At 40.1% G+C, this 25432-nt stretch overlaps 4 protein-coding genes across 8 annotated transcripts in view; 1 reads left to right on the top strand and 3 right to left on the bottom strand.

Moving 5' to 3' along the window:
* Window positions 1-25432, bottom strand: part of LOC145455547 (sterile alpha motif domain-containing protein 3-like) — an 82775-nt gene that overhangs the window by 36460 nt on the left and 20883 nt on the right. The window lies entirely within an intron of this gene.
* LOC145455545 (sodium/mannose cotransporter SLC5A10-like) overlaps window positions 1-25432 on the bottom strand; it is a 55946-nt gene that overhangs the window by 21253 nt on the left and 9261 nt on the right. For 3 of the 4 annotated variants that reach the window (XM_080333530.1, XM_080333529.1, XM_080333531.1), the window contains 3 exons: window positions 25099-25261; window positions 24818-24955; window positions 23007-24415 (listed from right to left, as the gene is read on the bottom strand). In XM_080333530.1, coding sequence (XP_080189656.1) covers window positions 24219-24415; window positions 24818-24955; window positions 25099-25261 — 498 coding nt within the window. In that variant the 3' untranslated portion in view covers window positions 23007-24218. Of the gene's footprint in view, window positions 1-23006; window positions 24416-24817; window positions 24956-25098; window positions 25262-25432 lie in introns of those variants that run through there. The other variant, XR_013920362.1, reaches the window with a different exon arrangement.
* On the top strand, window positions 1086-12275 carry LOC145455548 (uncharacterized). Its single transcript, XM_080333534.1, has 4 exons — window positions 1086-1474; window positions 7225-7382; window positions 9588-9816; window positions 11534-12275. The coding sequence occupies exons 1-4, from the start codon at window positions 1148-1150 to the stop codon at window positions 11981-11983; spliced, it is 1164 nt and encodes a 387-aa protein (XP_080189660.1). The 5' UTR covers window positions 1086-1147; the 3' UTR covers window positions 11984-12275.
* LOC145455551 (uncharacterized) lies at window positions 17987-21626 on the bottom strand. The gene is made up of 2 exons (XM_080333537.1): window positions 21108-21626; window positions 17987-20444 (listed from the first exon to the last, which is right to left on the bottom strand). Exons 1-2 carry the CDS (start codon window positions 21153-21155, stop codon window positions 20067-20069), a joined length of 426 nt encoding a protein of 141 aa, XP_080189663.1. The 5' UTR covers window positions 21156-21626; the 3' UTR covers window positions 17987-20066.

Here is a 25432-nt window from a genome sequence, read left to right as displayed (position 1 = left end):
GATAATATGTTTAAATTTCCTGTTTTTATGTCTGTCATTGTAACTTTTTTGCCTGTAACCACCGAACTTGATCCCAATAAAAAGTGTACTCTTTTGCGGTTCTGAAAATATGGTGGGCCTAAATTAGACGACTATAATTTTCCAGTAGTCCAGGCCTGGTGTTAAGTTGATGATTTTTACGACAATTATAGTTTCGATACTATATTCCAATGTGGAAGCCTTGAAACTTCAACTCGTCGTGTCGCAGCGTACAAAACACATAGGCTACAATAGTGTAAAACCACGCGCGTTAATAGAAATTGCTCGTTTGTGACGTCTTCATCAACCCACACCATTGTCTCCAAATGTCACGAAATGTAATAAAATAGGCATGGTCGCATAAATCAAATAATCATTGATGTGATGCAGGGTTGTAACCAAGTCACAAGGTTCCGAGCCACAAGTCAATATCAGTTTTATAATTATGACTCGAGTCAAGTCGAGTCATCTTCAAATCACCACCGAGTCAAGTCCGAGTCCAGGTCAGTGAATAGAAGGTCGAGTCCGAGTCATAGTGTTATGATTCGAGTCCAAGTCCAAGTCATTGTGTTGACTGTTCAGTTTTGAGTTCAATCCACTTTTTTCATCTCTGCTCGAGTGATATAGAATGGCTCGCATTCATAATATCGTAATTTTCCTCAGTCTTAACAGTTTCTGGACCTATTTTCCGAGTATCAGGACTGATAGACGAAATACCAATCATGTGGTGACTTTACTATTCGAAGTTACAATGAAATGTCTGTTTTAGCCGTCCTAGTCATGAGTCATATGACTTGGTTCGAGTCATGCACAATGACTCGAGTACAAGTCGAGTCAATACACAAATTGAGTCGAGTGGAGTCATTTTACGCATTTAAAAAATATATATAATAAATCTTATATATGTATATTATATTATTTGTGGTCGCAACTATGCTACATACGGTATATAAAGAACATAGAAGTTTCCAAATCATCCATACTGTTGTGATATCATGATGTGTGATACTCGGATACACCACTTGGCTTAACGCCCAATTCGCAATCGATTCACTCAGGTACTCAGCCCTAATTGTAAGCTAATAAGTATTTGGAATTTACAGATATTAATATATGTAAGCTCAATGTGATGACATCTTCTGGTGTTTTCTTCGACTCGGTGTCAGTGAACATGACCACAGAGCACCCTGCGAATTTTTCGTGTGTAGCGAAGAACTCCCTTGTCACAATCATCTTTATACCGTTTAAGGTGATTGTGGTGGTTATGAACTTGGCTCTCTTCATCACGGCTGCCAAGGACAGAAAGAAACTCAGAAGGCAAACGTACACGTCCGAGTGTATCATGAGCACGCTGCTCGTCAACACGCTGTATATTTTCATGACGATATGGCTCACGATAGACAACCTCTTTCAAGAGTCACAAAGCCAACAAGGCGATCGAATGACACCCGAAAAGGTACGTGCTGCACAGGGTGGATATCATCATGTGTGATGGATTTGGATTTATATCTCTTGTGACAACGAATAGAATTTTGTATGGTCCTGAATCTTAATGTATCTTTTTGAACTCATTGAATCCGCACTACGACTCTTGTGGTGCTCTCGCTTCAGCCTATGTAGGCTACGCGGAGTGCCGACTACAGTGCGCAGAACATATTTCACGCTGCAGTACTGGTACAAAGTTCGAGCATTGAGTCGCGTATTTGGGAATCACCCATGATGACGCCATAAGAGGATGAGCTGATGCGGAAAGTTCAAATGTGTACCTTTTAAGCGTCCACAGAACAATAAATGTCAGTTCTACATCACATTAAAAATGATTTGATATTTTTCGACCCTACCCATTAGCCATTCCATAGGCTACTGCATGTTTTGAATGCTGTGATACGACCAACCGAGGTTTCTAGGCTTCCACGTATGGAAAATAGTATTGTAACCATAATTCCCTTTCAAAAATATGATGCAAAGGGACGTCAGTACTCAAAAACAATAGACTCCTACTCTGTACGACTCGAATCATTACAATACGGTCGTAATGTAGGTGGCGCCATTTTGAAAATGTAAACTAGCTATTTTCAGATCCTGTAAGCTTGCGGAGGTGCGAAACTACAGTATCACAACAAACAATATCTTCACCCTGCAAAATTTATTTCTCTCGGGAAGCTTTTCGACAGTCGTTTATCACGTACGAACGTCTGTAAATGCGGTTAACCAAATTCAAAACACAATTTTGTCGTTATCGATTTAGAAATGGAATAGGGCGGGAAAACTTTTTGCTATTCAAGGCCGTATTTCGATTACTTACGTAGCCTACGGCCACATTTCTAGACATAGTCGCATTGAGTCAATTGGACACCAAATAGGTTAAACTGTCCATGTCCATTGTCCATTTCCGCTGAACTCCGGACTAATCTGCTTTTTTCATATCGTTTCACTATACGCATCGAAATTGCTAATGGTAATGTAATGAATATAGTGACTGGTAGTATTTATAGTCATTAACTTCGTCATTAATATTAGTATTTTCACATATTAACATCAAATATTTATCCTTTCTGCCCATGTGATCAGATTCACCGGTAGAGTTGATGGAGGGAGTGTTTTCGAAAATTTAGGGCAAGTTATAAATGATGATGTCCATTCGGGTGGGCCAATTGTTATAAGTCACTTTGTTGCATGCTGTAATTTCTTGACCTCCCATCAGGATTGTCGGTATAGTGGTAAGATATTGGAATCTCCCAAACGTACCAGAAACAGATTTCTTTCCTGGGGAGCACACGATTCCAAGTTGGTATTTATATATGGGGTACATCATTTCCCTCCGCTGTTCGTATCTGTACTAGTGCGGAGCATGAACCGGAGCCGGATTGGATATCCGGCCAGATGTTCTCATTTTGGGCCGGAGCCGGATCAGCAATTTTTACTAAGAATACCCTTCCCCGCTCTCGAATCATAATAGTTGAAGTGAAAAGTTCATGTAAGTAAACAAACAACATGCTTAGTCGAAAAATTGAGGTTAATTGAACCCCGCGTAGCGCGAAGAAAATTCCCAGATCAATAAAATTTCTCGAAGATTAATTGATCTCTCAAAAATTCGGGAGTCAATTCGTAAATTCAATTTTCATGTCGACGGCCGCCAACACATACTAATTGAATTACGTGTCCACGGCCGCACAAACTTCCTTCCATTGCCGCAGGTTGCCCACCACCTGATAGGCTTATAAACACATGAATACCGTTCACAGTACAGGCCGGACTGGCCGAATTAAAATGTTGACTTTCATCTACGAGGAAGCGTTAGGAGATGTCTTCGTCATGTCAGCGTGCCTCAAGCCTCATCCATCCTCAATGCGTGTAACTACAATTTCCATTTCCGTCTCTTGCTCGCATAAAGCATGGGTCCACAAAACCAGCCGAACATTATATTTTTAAGCCATATAAGTTATAGTGAACTCACAGAAAGCTTTGTTGAACAAGAGTTGTGCAGTTCATTCAACATATCGAAAGCCGCTAGTTTGCAATTATCAAACCAACAGAAATGCCATTAACTGGACTCGTCATACGAATATCATTGCTGTCACCCAATTCATCACGCTGTGACATAAAAAAGAGTTCCCTATGTCATTGCTAACAAAGACGATATCAAATGGAAACAGCAAATCATGGATTTTGCTGATTATGGCGTACCGCTGACATTATTCGCATCATAATACTGCATATTGCGCTCGATAAATCGCGGAGTCGAACCGTTTTCTGTTATTCTACACAAAACCGCATCATCTCTTCTGTATGACTAAACCATAATACTCCTAAGAAATTCCACGATCACAGTTATCAGTGAGGTCGTGACAGGGCACCTTAACTCGCGATTTGTTTTGTCGTAATCTTGTATGATCATTATCATGATCATTATGATCATGTAAGGCAGTGGTTCCCAACCTTTTTGACTTCATTCCCCACTTCAGATTTATTCCGCGAGTCTTCATTCCCCACCACCAAAATCTCTTATATACCCTTTAAAATTTCCCCTCCATGACATTTGGCCAGACGTTTAGCTAGGACTTGCTGTTGGAAAATCACACCAGTACACAAGACAATCGCCTATAACTGGAACATAAAACCTTTTGTGAAGGTATGCGTCTATTCCCCAACAGAAACCATTGAATTCTACTGATGTAAGGGAAGGAAAGGGCGTAGTATATTTTTGTCCTTGACGTTTTTGCGGCATATGCATCGCCTCATGATAGGGATACCATATTTTTGTAATCCAAATTCCGGACGCTCTTCAGCGCCCACTAGCGGATTTCAAAATGAGGTATGAGCACATTGTGGATCAATATGACGTCACACCAGCAAAGCTTTGTCTATCGACTAGAGGTGGTCACGATCCGGTTCAGGAATATGTGGTTGTGTGTTGTAGGTTATAACCAGGACCGAAACCACATTTTAAGCCCCATACCGCCCAAATAAACACTGATCTTGAGCCCATCGTAATCGATGCATCGGGCTAACTATATGCATCTGGTCGTTGAATGATTTGAATGAATTATGTCAATAATATTGGTTCTTCCATATATTACTATATAATTTGATCCTCTCTCCGCCCACATGATCAGAGTTAGCGGTAGAGCTGGTGGAGAATGATGACTTCGAAAATGCAAGGAGTGTAATTGTGCATCGTTAAGTCATGTCCAAACGGCCTAAACCGACTCAATAAAGGTACCGCTGTCTTGCAATTGCGATAACAATTAGACTCATTTCTGTAACTGAATGTTCATTTTATCTATTTTTGATCGCAGTTTTGCGAGGGTGTTAGTCCCCACGTTAAGATCAATATATGTGACGAAAAACTTTATGTAGCATAAATCTGCCCCAAGATATTATTGTTTATCTTGATTTAGGAAAAAAATATGAGCTTACTTCAAAATTCCGGACATTTATGCATATTTTAGAAATTCCTCCCGGACGCAGTTTCAACAGTCAAATTCCGGACGTATGGCAACCCTAATAGACACACACTTGGACAGTGCACACACGATCTGTGCATATGATAAAAGAAGGCTCAGGAGCTAGAGCAGTGGTTCTTAACCTTTTTTCCTCCAGTGCCCTCTTTCAGGACTTTCTGTGCTCTAACGCCCCACCCCATTTTTAAGAACTGTAATTAAAACAACGGGTAAGAGGGAGGGCCGTGACAGCACTTCGTCAGCCCCCTAAAAACGTTGGTCTTGGGCCATTGGTTGATAAACCAAACTTCTGTAGGGCTTCGCCCCCAAGACCCCCGTCGCGTGATTTCGATGTTGAGCAAAGTTTATGTGGCCGGGTCGCCTAGGCGCGAAAGTTTTCTATAATGGATGAATGAATCGGTCAAGAATATTGGCAATTGCATATGTATACATATCGCTATGATTTTTTATCCTTTCAGCCCACGTAATAAAATTTACCGGTAGCGCTGAATGAGCTGTTGTCTTGGAAATCGTATGGCACGCTGTAAATAATTAAACATATTTGGGCGGGCCCATTGGTACAATTAATTCGTTGCATGTTGCTATTTTGTGAGCTCCTATCCGCTATATATAGTCAAAGGATATTGAAATCGCATAAACGTACTAAACTAAAATAAGCACTCGATTCAAAATTGGTATTTCTTCGCTGGCAAATAATTTTTCTTTGATGGATGTTATTTGTCCTGTGGGGTTCGGATTGTCACGACATAATTCGGCACGAGCCATTTTAGCATCTATGGACAATTATACATATTTACATCGAAATTTACAGTCAACATGAGGGCAATCCTTTTCAGCTAAGGTTTTCTCGCTGACGACGTTTTGGCACACTTGTCGGGATCCCCTATTGGCCGAAACTTCATCTTCGTGCATCGTGGCGTAATGGCCGACGCCGAAATGCCTATTTCTATTTTCGATAAAAATACGTAATTGTTCGTGGGGGAAGGGTACACAAGAATCAAAATTTGACAACTGTAATTCGCACGCAACGCAAAAACGAAGTAAAAAACTTGTATAAATCGTCAAAAATGATGTGTACTTTTTTAGAAAACACATGTAGCAAACATCGTAGAAAAATTTCGAGTTTTGACATGTTTTGTCGAATGTTAATTTGCTCTGAAAACTCGTTAATGATATGTTTTACTGTACTACACCATCTACTGCGAGGCCATGTTGCTTCAGCGCCCCCTGAGCGTTTCCGCCCCCTTCAAAATCCAAATCGCCCCATGGGGGCGCTGGAGTCAAGGTTAAGAACCACTGAGCTAGAGCAATTCAACATTCCGGCCTGTGTCAAAGCCTCGCTGTAGTGCCATACCCATATCGCATAATCCCGTTCCAAACGGCTCACTTATATTAAATTGGTAACAGTAGATGCGAAAGGGGGGTCTGGGGGCGGTTACATAATTATATAAATATATATAAATTAATTATATAAATTAAAATATGGTCAGGCTCCGGACCTTGACGAAAAATCATGCACCCGCAACATCTAAAATCTGCATTATTCAGGACGATCGGATGACCTCAAAACAATGACCATAACAACGGCCCATTGCAGCTCTCCGATTGTTCGGACAATATTTCGGACTTGGAGGGGTAATTCCGGGTAGTTCAGAGCCTGATCATATTTTAATTTATATTTTCGGAATCGGTGCGACAGTAGCTTTCCATCAAGACCAGATTCCGTATATTCTGTGCTCTGGAAGATAACCTTTGGATTGTCAGAAATCCTACAGTCGCTGCCGCAAAATAATTCTGATTCCAGCCTCAGAGAAGCGGAACGAAGCTCCAAATCGCTCGTTGCCATTCCATGTTTACATTCGATAGTATCCCTAAATATGACCTCACCGACATTACAATCCATCAGACGGTTTAAGTTCATTACTCAATACTCATTATACACGAACCCCTACTGGCATAAATAGTTTGGATAAAAGTCGACTCCACGGCACGCAAAAGAAAGAAATAACGTCCTCTTACGACGAGGCGAAATCTGTCGTTTCGATAATTTTTCGTACATCAATGTTGATATAAAAATTCCCTTATCAATTCTCTATCAATTACTGATTATATTACGCCTGATGAGTGTCAGCCTGAAATATTCTGGTTTCTTTCAATATTAATCCCGCATGTTATTCAATTTTAACGCGCAACGGATGCTAGGTTGGTTTCATTGTCCAATTTTTTCGTCGTATTTATGCAGTGGCTGTGGGTAATCTCAGAGTCGGCCACCATTGCGCTGATGTTTGGTATTAACGCCAACGTCACTTCGTTGGTTTGGACCACCTTGGACGGTGCCTTTTACGTCGGACGGTCGGGAACGGAATGGGGAGGTGATTCTGGAGACGAAAAGACATCAGAGTGAGTCGAATGTGGTGTTTATTGATTGGTCACTGCACTCTAAATATGATGTTGTCACAAATGAAAATTGAAGTTGTCATGAACATGCTATCAGTAATTTTCCTCGGAAAGTCACCGCATTCGAACTGCAGCGAAAACATTTTCACGGGGTGTACCGTACCATTTCAAAATATGTATCTCCGCGGTATCGAGGTTGCGCGTCATCGCTCTCAACCCATTACGAAATTTCTGGCGCGGTTGCACGTTCTCGACGCGATCAAGGCAGAGAAAGAATTTAATGCGAGAAATTTCGGAAAGGCTTAAGCAGCGACGACGCGTGATCTTGATACCGATGTTCATGTTATTTTGTATTTCCTATGTACCGAAAAATCCCTTCTTCACTATTATATTAGATCGTTACACTGTTACAAACTTTAAGTTGAATTCGGAAGCCCAATAATCAAATCACATTCGCAATATACTGTAATATTGTATTATGCAGTGTGTCTACATGTGGTGTCACTGTGTTTTATTTAAAAATAGTCAGGAAATTCGCGCACCGCCAAATCCTTTAAAATCGGTATGTTATCATGATCGCTTATTCATTTCATTTCCGCCCGTTTCTTTGTGTAGGATATTCATAAAATTCATTGCATTATTCAAACTATTATGAAGTGGAATCAATAGATGATAAGCAGAATCAGACTGGTACATGTACTGTACAGTGTACATGTAGCCTACATTACAAACTATAGGATTTTCAAAATGCGCAAATAGAGAACTAGAACTAAAACTGCTCAGTTTTCAAAAATCTCAACTAGAATTAGAACTAGCGACCAACTATAACACAGCTATAGATTCAATTGCGAAACAACTCATTCGTTTTGATTTTTTTCGTGAGTTTGATCGGCCTCCACATGAACTGAACATGAAATGGGAAGTGTTTCGACCCCAACACCCTGGCTACGCCACTTAGTAGACGACTCTGAGCTGGAAATGGCTGCCAAAACCTCACACAACTGAACGCTGGTATCACGATTCACGCCAAACGACTGCACGTGTTTTTTATAGTTGTTCGGCAATTAATTCCTTTTACTAGAAATGCTCACTTTTGGAAATCCACTACTAGAACTGAACTGGAACTTCTCAGAAAACAGTAGTTATTTGACCATCAACTGACTAGACTGGTATGTACAAGTATACTCTAACCACTATTTAATACGTCCGCGCACCGCTGTATTCCATACGTTTCGTTGACTTATAACCTGCACTCTTAGCGATAGGATGTGCATTAACGCCGTAAAGGTGTTAAACGAAAACAGAACCTAACTCAGAATTATACAGGGTTATAAATCCTACGTCTTGTGTTTGACTTATACCGTGGTGTAAATCGAGGTATGTTCTGGTTTCGTGTAGCACGGGTGTATAGTTTTTTGCTTGTTTTGTTTGATATTCATGGTGTTTCGACCACAATAGTCCTTTATAAACCAGGCGGATATTCTTTATTTTTGATTCCGTATTTACCAGAGATGAGCGGATTTGAAATTTCTATGCCCTAATCCGATTCAAATCCGAATCTTCAAATCCTGCAATGTAGCTTTAGGCCCTGCATGTCATGCCTATAATTCTTCTTGGAGGTACAGAACTTCATTTACAATTGCATAGTATATTGATATTGAAATGAACCCGAATATTTTCGGCTGACACTCTTCAGGGGTAATCGTCAGCAACTAGTAGAGAATTGGAAAGAACATTGTATAACAACAATCGTTTACAAAACATGACGTCACCAGCATGGAGTGAAAAAGGAAATAAAACACTAAATGAGTGCCAAAGTGTATGAAGTAACTTAACGTAGAACTTTGTCGCCGTTCGCCACAGGACATCTTCCCGAAAATCGGTAGATCCAATCCTAATCCTAATCCATTTAAACAAAACTCAAATCCTAATCCAATCCTAATAAAACTCCGTCAAAATTTCACAAATCCGGTTTTCCCAAATCCTAATCATAGTCCGTGCTCATATGCTCATCTCCGGTATTTACCGACTTGTAGCAGGGCCCACTTCGGTTGGACTCGAACCCACAACCCATTGGTTGTATAGTATTATAGCACGTGTGGCGCACAAGTCTGAATACACACTTTATCGCTAGGAGTGTGGTAAATAAGCTGAATAGACAGAGAACCGACTGTGATCTGACATTATAAAATCTCCATACCGTTACAGTCGAAATGAACGGATGGTACGAAAGGCACGGACTCTCCTACTTTTTGCATGGTTGGTTCCCAGCCTGTTGTTAACCCTGGCATTTGCGTGGAACTGCGCCCGAGATTGTACGTGTCCGTCAAACAACTTTGAGTCGGAGGATTGCCCGAAAGAAAACCGTTGTTCCAACATGTGGGCGCCGCTGAAGATGGATTACCTGATGATAATTGTGTTTCTGTGGCTGTTTCAGGTGAGCATCACAGCACAGGGTTGTGACCAAGTCTCACGGTCCCGAGTCAATTTGACTTTTATAGTTTTGACTCAAATCATATCGAGTCATTTTCAATCCACCACCGAGTCAAGTCAGAGTTCAAGTCACGGAGCAATGCTGGGTCGAGTCCGAGTCATAGCATTAAGACTCGAGTCCGAGTCCAAGTCATCATAGTAATTATTGTGACTCGGAGCCGTCTGACTTGGTTACAAGCAGAGGTGGTCAGTAACGAAGTACTTCTACTTTTTAGAAGTACTCAAGTAGTTTTCCTCTACTTCTGGTACTTACTCAAGCAGATCTGATTTTCGCTACTTCTACTTCGTAATGTCTTGTGATCTACTTACTTACTTTTCGCTATTTTAAGTTTGTCAAGTAGAAGTAGTTTAATCCCCCAATACGAAAGATAGCCTGAGGAATTTTGGGGCTGTTTTCACGGAGTACCAACATTAAATATTCATAAAAACAAAGTAAAGCCCAGAAATTTTGTTGCGCTTCGCGCACAGTAGTTATGAAGTAACATATATGTTTTCACGAAAGTATCGGTCAATATAATTTAGGTACCGGATTACTTATGGTTCCGCTCACACCGCATTGTCCCTCATATCATGGCCAATCATAATGTTTGAAACTACCGTTTCGCAATCTAGCAATTACCTGTCCAATCGTTATCTAGCAGCCCATGTGTCCTGCTAATCTGGAAAATCCGGTTTTTGGAACGTTACAGTTGTTTTAGCAAATCACCTTTGAAGATTTATGGACAAAAAACATGAAATATATTTTCTGCTTTTTAGAAGTGGTATTTGTATTTCACTTTCAATTCCGAGTCTGATACTCGGAGTATCATACTTTGAGCTCTAACTACTTTCAATTCTTTTGTATACAGAACATACATGTTGAAGGATAAAAGCAAGAGTAGTAATGCCTCTATTTTCCGAAAATAAAGCTACACTAAATATGAATTTTACGATCCACAATATTTTTTATTAACGTATACTAATCGCGCAAAGCGTTGAAACCGTATCCGATACAACTCCGTACTGCTCTTCGCCTAAACTTAGGGCCTTATAATATGGGGTAGAGCGCCATGCCATGATATTCACTAAAACGGGGTCTTCCAGCAAACAAAGGGTTAGTATCGCATTTTCATATCAATACTATAATTTGCATCCCATGATGCAAAAGAATGCTTTTTCTGTCGAAAATTGATATCTTCTGGGATGCATCAATACGAATCAAGCTCTCTGTACCCTCCGCATAGCTTAATTTGCATCTTTTGACAGTGAATGCGAACGAATTAAGACTGTTTTCAAAACTACTTACTTACTTGAGTAGATTTAAAGTCAGTCAATTCTACTTCTACTTCAAGTAGTTTTAGGTGGCTTGTGAAAGAAGTACTTCTGCTCGTACTTGAGTAGATTTTTTCTTTTCTACTTCTACTTGAGTAGCTTTCTTGACTACTTTGACCACCTCTGGTTACAAGTTACAACCCTGCCTCCTACACCCAGAGGAGAGATCTCCATAAGAATTAGTCCATGTGATTGCAGTTAACTCATAGTGAGTTGACACTAAAGTCTCTCTCAAAATGGACAATAGTCATGTGAGACGACATGAGCCATAACCATTAACCATACAATCCCATAAGCACCCACTTGATCTTGATAGTCTATATACCCTTCTCTAATCTATGACTTTCCAGTTAGTCGGACTGGGATACCTGCTCGTCCGTGGAATTCTAAGAAATCACAAGTCGAACGCCCCACCGAAAGTTAAAACGTCTCGAAGCGAGCAATCGGGCGATAAGTCTGAAGAAGTTCGATTAGAGATGACCACCCGCAGAGGCTCGTCTGTGTTGAAACGAAAGTTCAGTTCCAAGTTATGTATGAGTATTTTACTCACACTACTACTCGTCATATCCACACTGCCGACGATCATTTCGAGCGGGCTTGACATGTATTACAGGGACATCGGAGTTGTCAATTATCATACTATGGCCCGGACTTCTACGATTTTTATGTTCGTGTACTGCGCGGGCTGCCCGATTCTGATGTTGAAGTATTTGCAAAGTTTGCGGTCGTCCTCTATACATCTTTGGTACAGCTGCGTTAATTGTGTGTATTGTAAGTCCCGCAAGTCGTCATCTCAATAACGAAGTGCTCAGCCATCGGTAATACCGCAATATCCGTTGGAACGCCGACGAATGACCGCGTTTCGTCTATATTCTTGGACCAATACGGGTGCAATCAAACACTCTAGAAGTGCGTTTTATAGCTATTATCACCCAATGTTGTAAGATGAAATTGCGAAAATCTGTACCCAAAATGCATACAGACTACAATCTGGACGACGGAGGCATACAACCACGAAACTCCGCATATTTCGCTCGCTATATATGTGATATAATAAAAATAAATGATGATTAATGATATTGACTTAAAAAATCGCTGGCAGTGTGATTCCTTGAGCAATGAAGGTAGCGAACTTAGATGCAGCCTTTGGGTAGTCAAGTTATCACAATAGAAGAGTAAGCTACAATGTCTGAATGTAGAGGACCTAATATATTTGTAGATTGCAGCAAAGTGTGTGTTTGGTTTTGGTCAAGCGAGATGGTGATGCGTCCAGCTTCTCGATCGGTAAGCTCCCGGGCAGGGTCATACCAGTGTTGGGATCAAGTGACTACCTTCGAGTCACGAGTCATTTCGAGTCAGTGTACATTTGGACTCGAGTCAAATCAATTGATTTTCGAAGATGACTCGAGTCAAGTCAAGTCACTCGATTTTGAAGGTGACTCGAGTCAAGTCAAGTCAAAATTAAAGTCAAGTTGCCTTTTCGAAGTATGAGGCATGATTAATGGCAGAACTGCTAAACTACGTGAGTAATTGCATAGCCTCATATTACAGTTACCAGCCAAAATAGAGAAACGAATTACCCATTTCAAATTGATATGATACAATTCGAGCCTGCGCCAGCGGTGGAGGACTATACAAACTATATTCGAATTTATTTTCAATAAAACAACAGGTTTCGTCAAGGCAGGAACAGAAATAGACATACGTAACTGCAATTAAATTACTTTACTATACTAGTTTACGACAACTTAAGCTGTAAGCTTCGATCACTTCGTTTGCGGACAATTTATTTGTGAGAGAACAATGAAGGCTCAGTAAAATGCACGATCTATGAATGATTGCACTCTTACGGGTTACACCAGCGTTTCGCGAGCAATCCGAACATATACAAGTTAGTGATTTTTATCGACACCGATTACTTGAAATTGACTTGCGAATTTTTCTCCAAGTCAATCCACAGTTCTGGTACGGCGAGTCAAGTCATTTCAGCAAAGTGATTCGAGTCATCTCAACACTGGTTCATACCGAAGATTGGTATCCGCAGCAGCTATCCCGCTGGGCGCTCAGCAGAGATGAGCGGATTTGGAATTTCTATGTCCTCTAATCCAATCCAAACCTTCAAATTCAAATCCTAATCCATAACTTTTTCATATTCAAGTCCATGTCCAATCCTAATCCAATTCCAACTGGAAAGTCAGAAAAAATGCTAATAAATGCAACGGAGGGATTAGAAATTTTTCTTTCACAACCAACGATACCCTTGATTCAAGATAACTTAGTAACCATAAGTACATTATTAACTGATGTGAATAAAGTTTGTCGCCATTCGTCACACGACCGACATATCAATCTCCAAGAAAATCGGTGAATGCAATCCAAATCCGTTCAGAAAAAATCTCTAATCCCAATCCAATCGAAATCCGACAAAATTTCACAAGTCCTGTTTTTTCAAATCCTAATCCATGCTCATGTCTGGCGCTCAGCATTAGCAACCACGGAGAAGAAAAAACCGGGGGGGGGGCAGACAAAATGACCTTACGGCCGTATCGCATCTCCATCGTCAAAGCAACTCTATGGCGCAGACGAAAAAGAATAACTCTCTCTCAAGTAGACGGACTCAGACAGTGGCGATTTCCGAGTAAATGAAAAGTTTCATATCTTAGGCGCCCTCAAAATTACCGAGTTTCACTCGGTTCCCAAACGTTCTTGAATTGTGGCTCAATAGAAAAATAAACACAGCTTTTTGAAAATGTGGTTCTGCGATGGCTATGTAACATATATGCTTCTGTCGCATGCAGCTGCTAACTTCAGTCAGGGCCGTAACTGCCGCACCACAAACCCCCTAACTGGGGGGTGCGAGCTCGAAGGGGGCCCAAAATTATTTCGTGAATTAGCATAAAGTATAGAGTATTTTTTTGAAAATTTATGCAACTTTTTCCATTTTTTTTCGCGCATTTCGCGTTGCCAAATATCTTCATTATTGGGTACTCTTCCCCTAAGAAAAAATACGCAAGATTTATAGATATGGGCATATCGGCGTGGCCATTGGCGCGCCACGACGCACCAAGTTTTAGGCCATGTAACATGCGACTCCAAGAACGATCGGCTGCTAGAAAACCTTGGCCGAACAGGACTGCACTTATGCTGACCGAAAACTTCGTTATATACAACATACATTACATATAGGTTTCATTGTCCATAGGCGCCTAATGTTCCTGTCTTAGGCTAGCTGAACCTCGCAAGAGAAATAGTCTACCATCTCACAGGGAAAAACTACATGCCAGTGAAGAGACACCTATCTGAAATAGCATGATCTTTTAGTTTAGTACGTTTCGGGGGGGGGGGGGGGGGACGTGACGAAGTGCTGTTACGGCCCTGACTTCAGGCATATTGATGCGCATGGCAATAAAACTCTGATTGCTCTTGCACTAGCGGTACACAAGTTTGAATATCACTAGCATACATCGCAATTGCACTCGCGAAATCTACTTCAAACGGGACATATGATACACGTGTCAATATCTCTGCTCCCTCTAATTTTTTGACGAGTCTGCGCGGACTCGTGGAAAACAGTGCGTTCCGCCTAAATCATTTCGGATTTTCTGTGCGCAGAGATCGTGCCAGAACTGCGTAGCTTAGAGGGAACATTGGTCTCAATACTGTAGCAACTAATCTACTAACATGACCACTGAAGTGCTTAGTTACTGAACATGCCTAAGCGAACATCACTTGCTTTGGAAATATTCAATAGCAGCAAGAACCTAGGCGTAGTAATTTAGGCTGGTGAAGGCAAGTAAACGAGTGATTGGTTTATTCAAACATGACTCTTTCAAATTGTACTGGCTACTTGATAGACAGGTAGGTTCCGTAAAAAAAAAAGAAGCTGCAGACCAATTTTGGCTAATTTCCAACCCATTGCGGGACTACGATAAGAAAAAAGTTTACAATTTATTTGATAAAAATAAACATGATTTTTTTTTCACATTGTACTTGCTACCAGACATGGGGTGATTACTTCCCGAATGTAATCGATTGCGATTACCTGCGAATCCCGCGATTACGATTACGATTACAGCAAAATCAGGAAGTAGTCGATTACGATTACGATTACATTTCAAAAGTAATCACGATTACTCACGATTACATTTGCTTTGCTTCTTAAAACTAATTTCAGAAGAGATATTGGAAGACAATATAAGGCTTGCGATGAAAAGGTCTAATGAGATAACAACTTTCTTTATAAATCATACTTCATTTGCTTGTTACGCCATAATGTACCCATTGCCCAACTCTATGCAGGACTATTCGTCGCACCCAACGATTTGCATTCTTTCCAGGTCCGTAACTGCCACACCCCAAACTCCGCAATAGGACTGGGAGCGAGCTCTAAGGGGGCTCAAAAGTATTTCGTAAATCAACATAAATTATTATAGAGTATTTTCAAGAGAGTTAATTAACTTGAAAATTTTCTTTGAGCTTCGGGATTTAACGTCTCTAAATAGCTTGATTTTGAAATGCATACCTCTCCCTCTCAAGAAAAAAAGCAAGCATAATTTATATGAGTAGGCATTTCAGGGGCGGTCATTACCCCGCCACGACACACCGAAAGACGTATGCAATTTCTGCCAACATGCAACTCCAACAAAGTGTGCTACCAAAGAATGACCTTTGTGCCAAAACTTTGGGTATGTGTCCATTGTCAGTAGCCGCGCTCTGTGGGCGTGACGATAGTCCGGTCCTTCCAATCTGAGCCCCAACAATGCAAATGCCAAATTTTTGTATTGACTCGACTTGCACTCGAGTAATTTTGCATGACTCGAGACTAGAGCGGTCAAGACAGACATTGCATGCAACTTCGAATAGTAAAGTTACCACATTATTTGTATTTCGTCTATCAGTCTTGATACTTGGAAATAGGGCCGTAAACTGTGAAAACTGATGAAAATCACTTTATTATGAATACGAGCCATTCAATGTCACTCGAGCAGAGTTGAAAGAAGTTGGTTGAACCGGATTGATATGAAAACTGATATGAAAACTGATATGAATATACTATTTAATTGTATATTGAAGTTCTGTACCTCCAAGAAGCTCTTGAAAACTGATCTGTGAACATAACGACTTGGACTCGTACTCGAGTCAAACACTATGACTCGGACTCGTCCCTATACTAGCTGACTTGGCCTCGGAATTGACTCGGGGGTGAATTGAAAATGACTCGACTTGACTCGAGTCAAAACTATAAAAGTGAGATTGACTTGTGACTTGGAACATTGTGACTTGGTTACAACCCTACCAATACCAACGTTGGGAGGGGGGGGGGGGACGAATTGCTGTTTTGGTCCTGATTGTGCCTACAAGCGACGCTAACACGGTGCATAAGCGGATGCCTATGGCGACAGGTATAAATTTCGAGTGAAGTATTGTGAAATAACGATTGGTGCCCGTTTCAAGTAGAGTCATATGTGAATAAGATAAAATGAACTTAAAATTCTTACACTTAATACAGATAGGCTACTGAAAGCTGCCGTTACGAGAAACAGCAAAGAACGGCTCGGTTATGATATATCAGCGGCAGGTAGTTTTAACCATCGTAATGTTTTATTTGACGAGTACAAAATCTCAAATCTTTGTCCGGTGTACGTACAATACATACGTATACTACACAGATAGGCCTACTGCTCGCCAAGCATCAACGGTCAAACTGCCTTTAACTAAACATAACCAAACATCAATACATAAGTTACTATTTGAAACTAGGAAGAGTGGTGATTATTATCTTGCTGCGAGGTAGTAGCGTCTGGGGTGTATTGATAACCTAATATACAGCATGGCTTACACTCTTCTAACAATCACACAACAATGTACATCGAATATATATTTACTACGTGTGGATACTTCTTACGCAAGGACGAGCAAAGCTAATACTTCTGACGTGATAATGAGCAGTGGCGTTTGAAAATCAACTGTTTGCGCTATCCATAACCTGGTATAGTATCTCTTCCTTGTTCACGAATGTTCGGTTATGTCATATTCATTGTACAGATAAAAAGTAATCGTTCTTTCTCAAAGAAATCGATTAGATATGTGAAGTAGTCGATTACGATTACTTTGGATTTTTCTCGAATGTAATCGATTGCGATTACGATTACTTGAAAATGCTGTAATCGTCGTAATCGATTACGATTACTAATCGCGATTACCCCATGTCTGCTTGCTACCCATGAAATTGTTTGTTAGCTTGTCCGAAAAATCATGCAGTGCATAAGGTGGGAAGAAATTCAATATATAAATTTGGTTTGCAGCATTTAATCGAGTAACATTACGTAAGTAGGCAGTACAATTTGATTTGATTTGGTACGTCCCTAGTGATTATACGACTTCATAACAGTATAAATGACATTAACATTAATATACACTTCCTATATGACCATGACCACAAAGAGTATATCGCCTAGTGCTAAAACACACAAGATTACTTGGTACATATGGCCTGGTTGATCACGACTGATAGCTATCCAGTCCGTCGGCAGTGATATGACTATGACTAATCCATGTTATTGTTCAGTCTCCCACAGCGGAATATAGCTTTCCCAAACCCATAATGTAAAGTCTACACATTTCAGTTCAAAGTAATCAAATCATTGAACCATGCCATGCTCCTTATGAAACATGGCACACAGCATTGCATCCTACCCCATTCGCCAAGACCAATGAACACACACCACACTGGATGTACGTGGACCAAACCAACGCCATCCAGTAGCCAAGAATGTGGCCACATCTCTCATAAAACTCAGTCATTGGGTGGCTCGAAGAGCCGGTGGGGATCGGGATAAGGGCGCGTGTGGGAACAGTTTGAGGGTAATTTCATAACAGGAAAGAACAGAGATACCAGGGCGCGAGGGGTGGGTCAGTGGGTTGGTACTGGATAGGATAGCACATGAAAGCGCTGCCACTAGGGTAATATAGTGGAAGTCTTGCTGAACAGCAGACCCCACTAAGGTAAAATAGTGGCAGTTTCACAATATAAAAAAGGGATACGAATAATACCAAACAAGCAATGAATGTAACAACGGTATACGAAAATATGGCCAGAAGCATCAGTGAAATGAAACAAATCAATACTAGGCTTATTCTATTAGCAAGTCATTTCAAAAGAAAACACATATATGCAAGTCACTTCTTCGGATAGGGAGAAAGGGCGAAGGTTTAGCATTCTAACGCAAACAAATCAAGTTAAATTTAGGGTCACAAAATACAGGTGTACCATTCACAGTAAAAGCTGCATAAACCATTGTTTCAGGAGCACTATGTGTAACAGTAGCCCCCATGGGAAGCCTAACAAAACAAAATTTGGCTTGAACAAGGGGTAAATTAAAACACAGAACTGATCTTGCAAAGAAATTTTGTGTCCTAAATGAAATGAGTGGCAATAATACCAATACATTTAGCCATGTATGAAATGTTATCATGATGGTGAATGGGTGACACCATCCTAAACTCCTCAGATGTTGGCTACTAGCGGTGTTTCACAGCTGCAATTTCAGCTATAATGAAGCATTGTCATATCGACTACAATATCCAAAAACGTAGATTTGTGAAAACTAAAACAACGGAGATAATTTTCAGGGCGGAGCTGTTGACAGCTCAGAGCTCAAATGATTTGTGACGATACTATTACAAGCAAATCATATGTAAAACTTCAAGTGAGAAAACCTCATCGTTAGGGGTCGTAATGGATTAGCATTGGTCGAGAGTGATGGGACATGGGCATGCTTTAGATAACCTAAGGAAATTATGCGTGAAAAGTCCTATTCAACTTGATTACAGTGGATTTTTTAATTTACCAGCTGGTTTTGGGTTGATTTGTTTGGGATGATTCGTTTGTATGTATCTTTCAATTTTATAGGAGTGCAAAGGTCATCTGATTCCCACTCCTAAAGAAAACTGCTTTTAAAGTGTCCGAGTCATCAGTCAGGTGTTAGGACGCTTCGCAAATACCCAATGTCTTACTCAAAGACTTTCATATGGTTAAACTTAGCAATGCTGGTGAATTATGAGATTTCAAAGCTGGGGTAATGTATGCAAGTCATTGATGTTGGGGAAAAGGGAGTATTGCAAAATGCAACATATTTCAATATACAAATGGTCATTAACATAGCACAATACCAAACTGTCTTACTCAAAGACTTTCATATGGTTAAACTTAGCAATGCTGGTGAATTATGAGATTTCAAAGCTGGGGTAATGTATGCAAGTCATTGATGTTGGGGAAAAGGGAGTATTGCAAAATGCAACGTATTTCAATATACAAATGGTCATTAACATAGCACAATACCAAACCTTCATTGGGAATCTTGGGGTGATACAAGGATCATTTTAAACAAACTATGCAAGATGGGAAATCTAGTAGTGGTAACAAAGCTATGCTCAGAAACCCTAATTTAGGGAATACGTTTACCTATCTGTTATGGGGCCTACTTATAATACCAATGGCATAAATGGCTAAGATGACAAGAAGGTTTGATATTGTGCGAACAATAACATGGCACAGCAGAAAGTCGATGATAAAAGTTAAAACTATCACAGCGAAGTCACCTCAACGATAATATTGTGATAAATTCTGCGTGTGCCGGGCAAATAGGCAATAGACCATACATAGTAGCCTACAACATGAAAACGAACACAGGATCTTACAGTTGGTGTTCATTTGGTACGACGTACAGGTCATGTTATAAAAAAATAGACATGGAATGCACGTGTACTGAAACTACAATGTAAAATCTATCACTCATAGAAAGGGAAAATATTACAACAGTAATGATGTCCGTTGGTACAAAATCGAGGAATGATGCAGCGCGAAGAGTACAAGGTTTGCATCTACGCTTGCGCTGGGACTTTAAGCAAAGCTTTAAGATGTCGCGTTAGCAAATCTTGAGAATATTTGCTTTCTTGAGGTGTGTATTGCAACTTATAGCACGCGGTACCTGCACGGTCGATCCAATGCGTGGGGGGTCTCGGAAGACAATCTGCGGCTGGCGGAGATTCGAAACTGGACCCCGCGAATGCTTGGATTGCTGCGTTGTCGTCGGACGATACATATCTTGTATCGTCTTTTGGAGACATGACGAAATTTGTGATGTCCGTTCCTCGAGGTAAAATCATGGGCGAGAAACCAGCTGCTGCCGTTGGCTCGGAATTTGCAGCTTTCAAATAACCCCTCGACGATCGTCGATCTTTATTCCTTGGTGAGTTCATCTGAGAAATGAAGAGGATGAATTATGATCACAAATTCATCAAGAATGAACGACACGCGTGCAGAGTTGGCAACTAGACATTCCGGTTTTTCAAATTAGATCAGAACTACTGAATTCGAAAAAATTTGGAAATGAAATCAAGTTCCAGTTGCTCTTTCTCCTGTACAGCATGTTAAGGAAAATCAGAAATTAGAGCAGTTTAATGAAAATGCGAGCAAAGAAACATTCCACAAATTCGATCAGAATTACTGGCATTTTTTCTAATTATATAACTACAATTAGCTAGTTGTCCAAGTCGGCATGCGGCTACTATAATGCAGTGGTGAGATGACATAACCACTGGAGTCACAATGTATAAATGCCTGTAGTAAATCATAACGATTTTCAAGGGCACAGAGATAGCTAATGAAACAAGATCAGCTATGTAAAGCAAGTATAGTAGCTAGAGCATCAGCATTCAATTTCGATACCATCCAAGGGGATAAGCATAATCCAAGAAAAAATCTCGACAACACATGCAAAGTAGGTCATACTGGTAGGAAATGAAGGATTTTTCTGTATTATGAGGAATAATGCAGACACAACAACAATTACGAATTACCAAATACATATCATGAATATTCGTTCTACCATTATTTTCAAGAAACAGTCGCCGTCGACTCACTTTATTCAGGGCAGTGTGTGTTGAAGATTTTCGACGCGTCAGCTTCATAAAATACTTTTGATCTGGATTCTGTTTTTCCAAGAAGACGCAGCGCGTTCCACTTAGAGACTTTTTCTTTCAAGCAAGGATAGTACAAAAACTGGCGTATGTATTTATCCTTTCGTAAAAATAAAACACCTTTATCGATACATCAGTGAACAAATGAAGGTATGCCTAAACTCAAAACGACTACTACACAGCAAGGTGGTGTCACCGGAATGAACAGCCTACACAAGAACAAAGCTAAATATAAGCTAAAATGGCGGAGGACAAACTCGTCTAACGGTCTTTGTTTTCGTCTTACTTCGATTGATCACGTGACACGTGACGTTCCATTTTTTCTTTCTACAAACGTCAGTACTAAATTTAGAAGATACGCCAACGGTGAGAAAATCTCAGCACGTCAAAAATTCTGAAAGCATCATCGATGTGACGAACTGTGTGATGCACGGGAAATGCAAGTACTGTTGACGAAATTAAAAGAAGTTTTCACTTTTACGCATTCGTGAATTGTCCGAATCGCGTGCTATAACATAATATCTGTATTTATCATACATTGCATATTGCAGGCAGCTAACATCTCTATTTATATAGGGCATTATACTAAATGAAAGCTGCCTGTAAACTTGGTCGCTGATCAGTTATATCGCTAAATCTGTTATACCATCACGGCGGCATTGGTTTATTCATTTGGTCAATTGAATATATTACCGTCGCGACCCATACCTTGGGAGCCGCTGCGCTACAGGAAGTTGTGCATTTTGCAGTATCTAAAACACTTCTGAGTGCTGCTAATCATTTAGTTCTCCTATAAGCCTATTCCATTCGCAGTTCCCGCGTTAGCATCGGAGAATATTTCGCATAGGCCACATTTATATGCATTATGCACCGCATGGAAATTGAGCCCAGGTAGCGAGTACTGCTATTCCCCGTCATGCTACCCGGGAATTTACCTATTACTGCTACCTCAGCTCGTACCGTATTTAGGCAAACATGCCAACGGTCGTCTCTGCCCATGAGCTATGGACTCTTTTGCTGTGCCTACACCTCGCTAAAATGCAGCAATAAAATATCTACCAAATAAATTGAATCTCTTCGAAAGAACAATATCAACCTGAAAGTCGTTTATACAACCCCTGCATGTGTCTTGTTCCACCCAGTTATACTCAAATTTCAACGACTACTTCACCTCGGAGACAAAAGCGCACAAGTAGCCTACAGCACAGCACGCACGTCAACGAAGAACAACTACCACATGATCAGGACTGAATACAAGAAAACGCATTGCTCGATCAAGTATGCCGGACCCCAATTGTGGAACAGCATCTCGCCGGCTATCCGACAGTCGTCGAGCATGTACGCATTCAAGTCGAAATACAAGCAATTTCTTCTAAATAAATACTAGCCAGTCTTCAGGATTACCGGAGCACGACCTAACATCGATCTCGCCCTCCCCCACATGCCTCCTCATTTTGTCGCTTGCGTCTTATATTCTCTGCATTACTTTTCATTCAGTGCGCATGCGTCTTATTTACTTCGCCTAGGCCCTCTAGGCTAAGGTGGGTGTCTGATCTTAAAGGCTACTCCAAGTTGTTTCGACACCTTCCTATCTTTTCATTGTATCGAAATCTTGCGATGTTTTGAAACGATGAAAATATTAATAAACCTGATTGCTCATCATATTTTGAGACTTTTTCAAAATTTTCAGATTTAGAAATCCTCCGAAAGGAGGACGTATGGTTGGTAACCCTTACTTATACCAATCCGGCCGAAGTCCTTTCCGACAGCTGTTTTGAGCTCTCTTTCTCAATTTAACTATGCAAATACCACTGCACCAACCGCACCACAAGTAATGCAAAATCAGGCATTTCGTTTTATTGCATGGATCCTAGCGAGAGGTGCATAATGCATATGCATAATACTCTCCTGCCGCTACTATTTCTACATGAAAAAATACAAGTCACCAATATTGTATATATCAGCTACATGATCATCGATCATTCTCTTACAAATATGACCACACAATATGATAGGTACAAACCATATAGTAGTTAGGGGAAATGCAAGATTACGAGACTAGGGTGAAGATATAATTATTCTTGGTCACTTTTTCCTCATAAAAACAATGAATTTCATTAAAGGATTGTGCTCTTGGCGAAGATATAGAGATTCTGTTCCATGCGATTCTTGTACTGTCTTGAATTGGTAAAAATGATCACAAAAATAGTGATGTGTAACCTCGTCTGTAGGAAGTGCATCAGTATTCAGTTTAGTATGTAGTTCATTGCAATATTCAGTGACGTCGACGGATAACGAATGCATGCGCAATGTGTGATGACGATTTGCATAACAGAACACAAATTTGGCAAAGGGAAGGCAATAATATCACATAGGTAAATCAAGAAAATACTAATCTACACCAATGTCCGATACACCACACACAATATACAATTGTGCAGTCACACATGGCTGCTGAATGAAATACTAAAAATATACATAGTACGCGAAAATCCACAAATAGGAAAATATTAATCCATAAATATCAACTCCACTTTTCTGTGCAAGATGTGTTGTTACAAGCCATAAAATTTCAATGATTCATCGACCCATTTCTTATATATGAGCGAGGCTCACATGATGTCAGCAATAGATATTTTAAATAGGCCACAGGAAGTCTTTATTTAGGTAACCAGTCTCAGTTGAGCATGCATTAGAGGTAATATCTAAAGATCTAAATAACATGAATAGCCTATCAAGTGCTATGCGAAGTGTTCATTAGTTTGGGTCACCATATTTGAGATCCGAAAATGAGGGGACTTTTTTCATGTTACAAAAGTTACAATAACGGACGAGAAAACGGGTAATTTGGAAATTTTTACGGCTAATGTTATTGGGTATTTGGGAGTCCTCAGAGGACATTTCAAATTTCTTGAAAAAAGCGGACAAATCCTCTTAAAAGAGGAAATATGGCCCTACAATAGTGCATCATGAGCAGTTCATAAATGTGTAAATAAAAAGCTACTTGACTAAATCATAGTAAGATACTATATCATATAGTAAACACCTTAATCATCACCTAAATACGATATACATAGTAAGAGCAAAAGAAATACACACAACCATGTTGCAATTGACGACCTTCCTCCAAAACGGATCTTCCTCCAAAGTCTGTATCGATGTTTGCTGATCAAGCTCACCTACCCGGGACTTCCCCGAATATTCCAGCCCGCATATGAAACCAAATACTTTCCTCCACAAAGGCATTTGTTCTGTAGAACACGGTGTACATTAACAGTGCTTAGTATCGTAATGTTTGCGAGAGTCATTGCAGCGTGTGACAACAATGTAATGAAAGCAAGATTCACATTTCAGCGGAATTAGAATTACAGAATACACAAAAAAACGGAAATTGAATTACATTAGAAAGAAATATAACAAGAATCAAGAAGCAAATGTCTGTACACCAAGCTTGGCTTGTTTCGCACTATACAGTTTTCCTGTACAATATTCAGGAAACCATAATTTATATTAGAAATAAATTAGAACATAGAAAATTTTACAAATTAGATTACCGTCATTTCGCTCTAATTAGCCAACTCCAGTTCAAGGTTAATCATATACCACGGTAAATTTTATCGCACAATATCATAAATGTCTTCAGATGGTCATACCATTTTGTTCGGCTTCCGTATTTGTACCAGTATTGGAAGGCCTGGGTTCGCTAAACCCCACAGTGTCCTGTGATTTGTTGTAATTGATTGTATCCACAGGAAGATGAAACCTAGGAACTACATCAGGCCGCCCGAGATCTGATAAAATGAATTTCGATTCGGTAATTTGTTATTACATCAAGGACAATACATAGTACGTAACAATACTGGGTAAAATCGAGTACATAAGGAGCTTCTTGAAAGGACATTGTATATCATAAGTGAATAATATTTGTGCTCACCATTGTCATTATAGTTCACATTTTCACCTTCAGACCTGCCCTGATTCGTCTCAAGATCATCATACCGCATACTGATCTCATCATTGGAAACCAGACACGTTTTCTCTGTCTTTTTGCTCGGCGCTAACGGGTCATGCCTAGTCCACCAAGTCAAGCCGCCGTACTGTGAAACATTAAACATTGACAAGTAGAAAGCATTCACCTCCTCCAAACTACATTAAAATTAGCATTATAGCTACACATCACATGTTGAAGTGTATTTTGTGCGGATAATTTGGTTTAAAAATAAGTTTACAGTTGAATAATGTATTCATAATGACAATTGAATGTATAA

This window comes from Botryllus schlosseri, chromosome 14 (assembly GCF_051294905.1).
Source record: "Botryllus schlosseri isolate E-star chromosome 14, Bs_hap1, whole genome shotgun sequence".
In the NCBI taxonomy this organism is placed as follows: Eukaryota; Metazoa; Chordata; class Ascidiacea; order Stolidobranchia; family Styelidae; genus Botryllus; species Botryllus schlosseri.
This window is presented reverse-complemented; position numbering and strand designations above follow the sequence as displayed.

Coding starts and splice junctions, on each gene's coding strand:
- LOC145455551 (XM_080333537.1), bottom strand. CDS start 21,155: ATGAAGCTGACGCGTCGAAAATCTTCAACACACACTGCCCTGAATAAA. Junction 20,445..21,107: donor CACACACTGCCCTGAATAAA/GTGAGTCGACGG, acceptor TTCATTTCTCAG/ATGAACTCACCAAGGAATAA.
- LOC145455548 (XM_080333534.1), top strand. CDS start 1,148: ATGACATCTTCTGGTGTTTTCTTCGACTCGGTGTCAGTGAACATGACC. Junction 1,475..7,224: donor ATCGAATGACACCCGAAAAG/GTACGTGCTGCA, acceptor GTATTTATGCAG/TGGCTGTGGGTAATCTCAGA. Junction 9,817..11,533: donor TGTTTCTGTGGCTGTTTCAG/GTGAGCATCACA, acceptor ATGACTTTCCAG/TTAGTCGGACTGGGATACCT.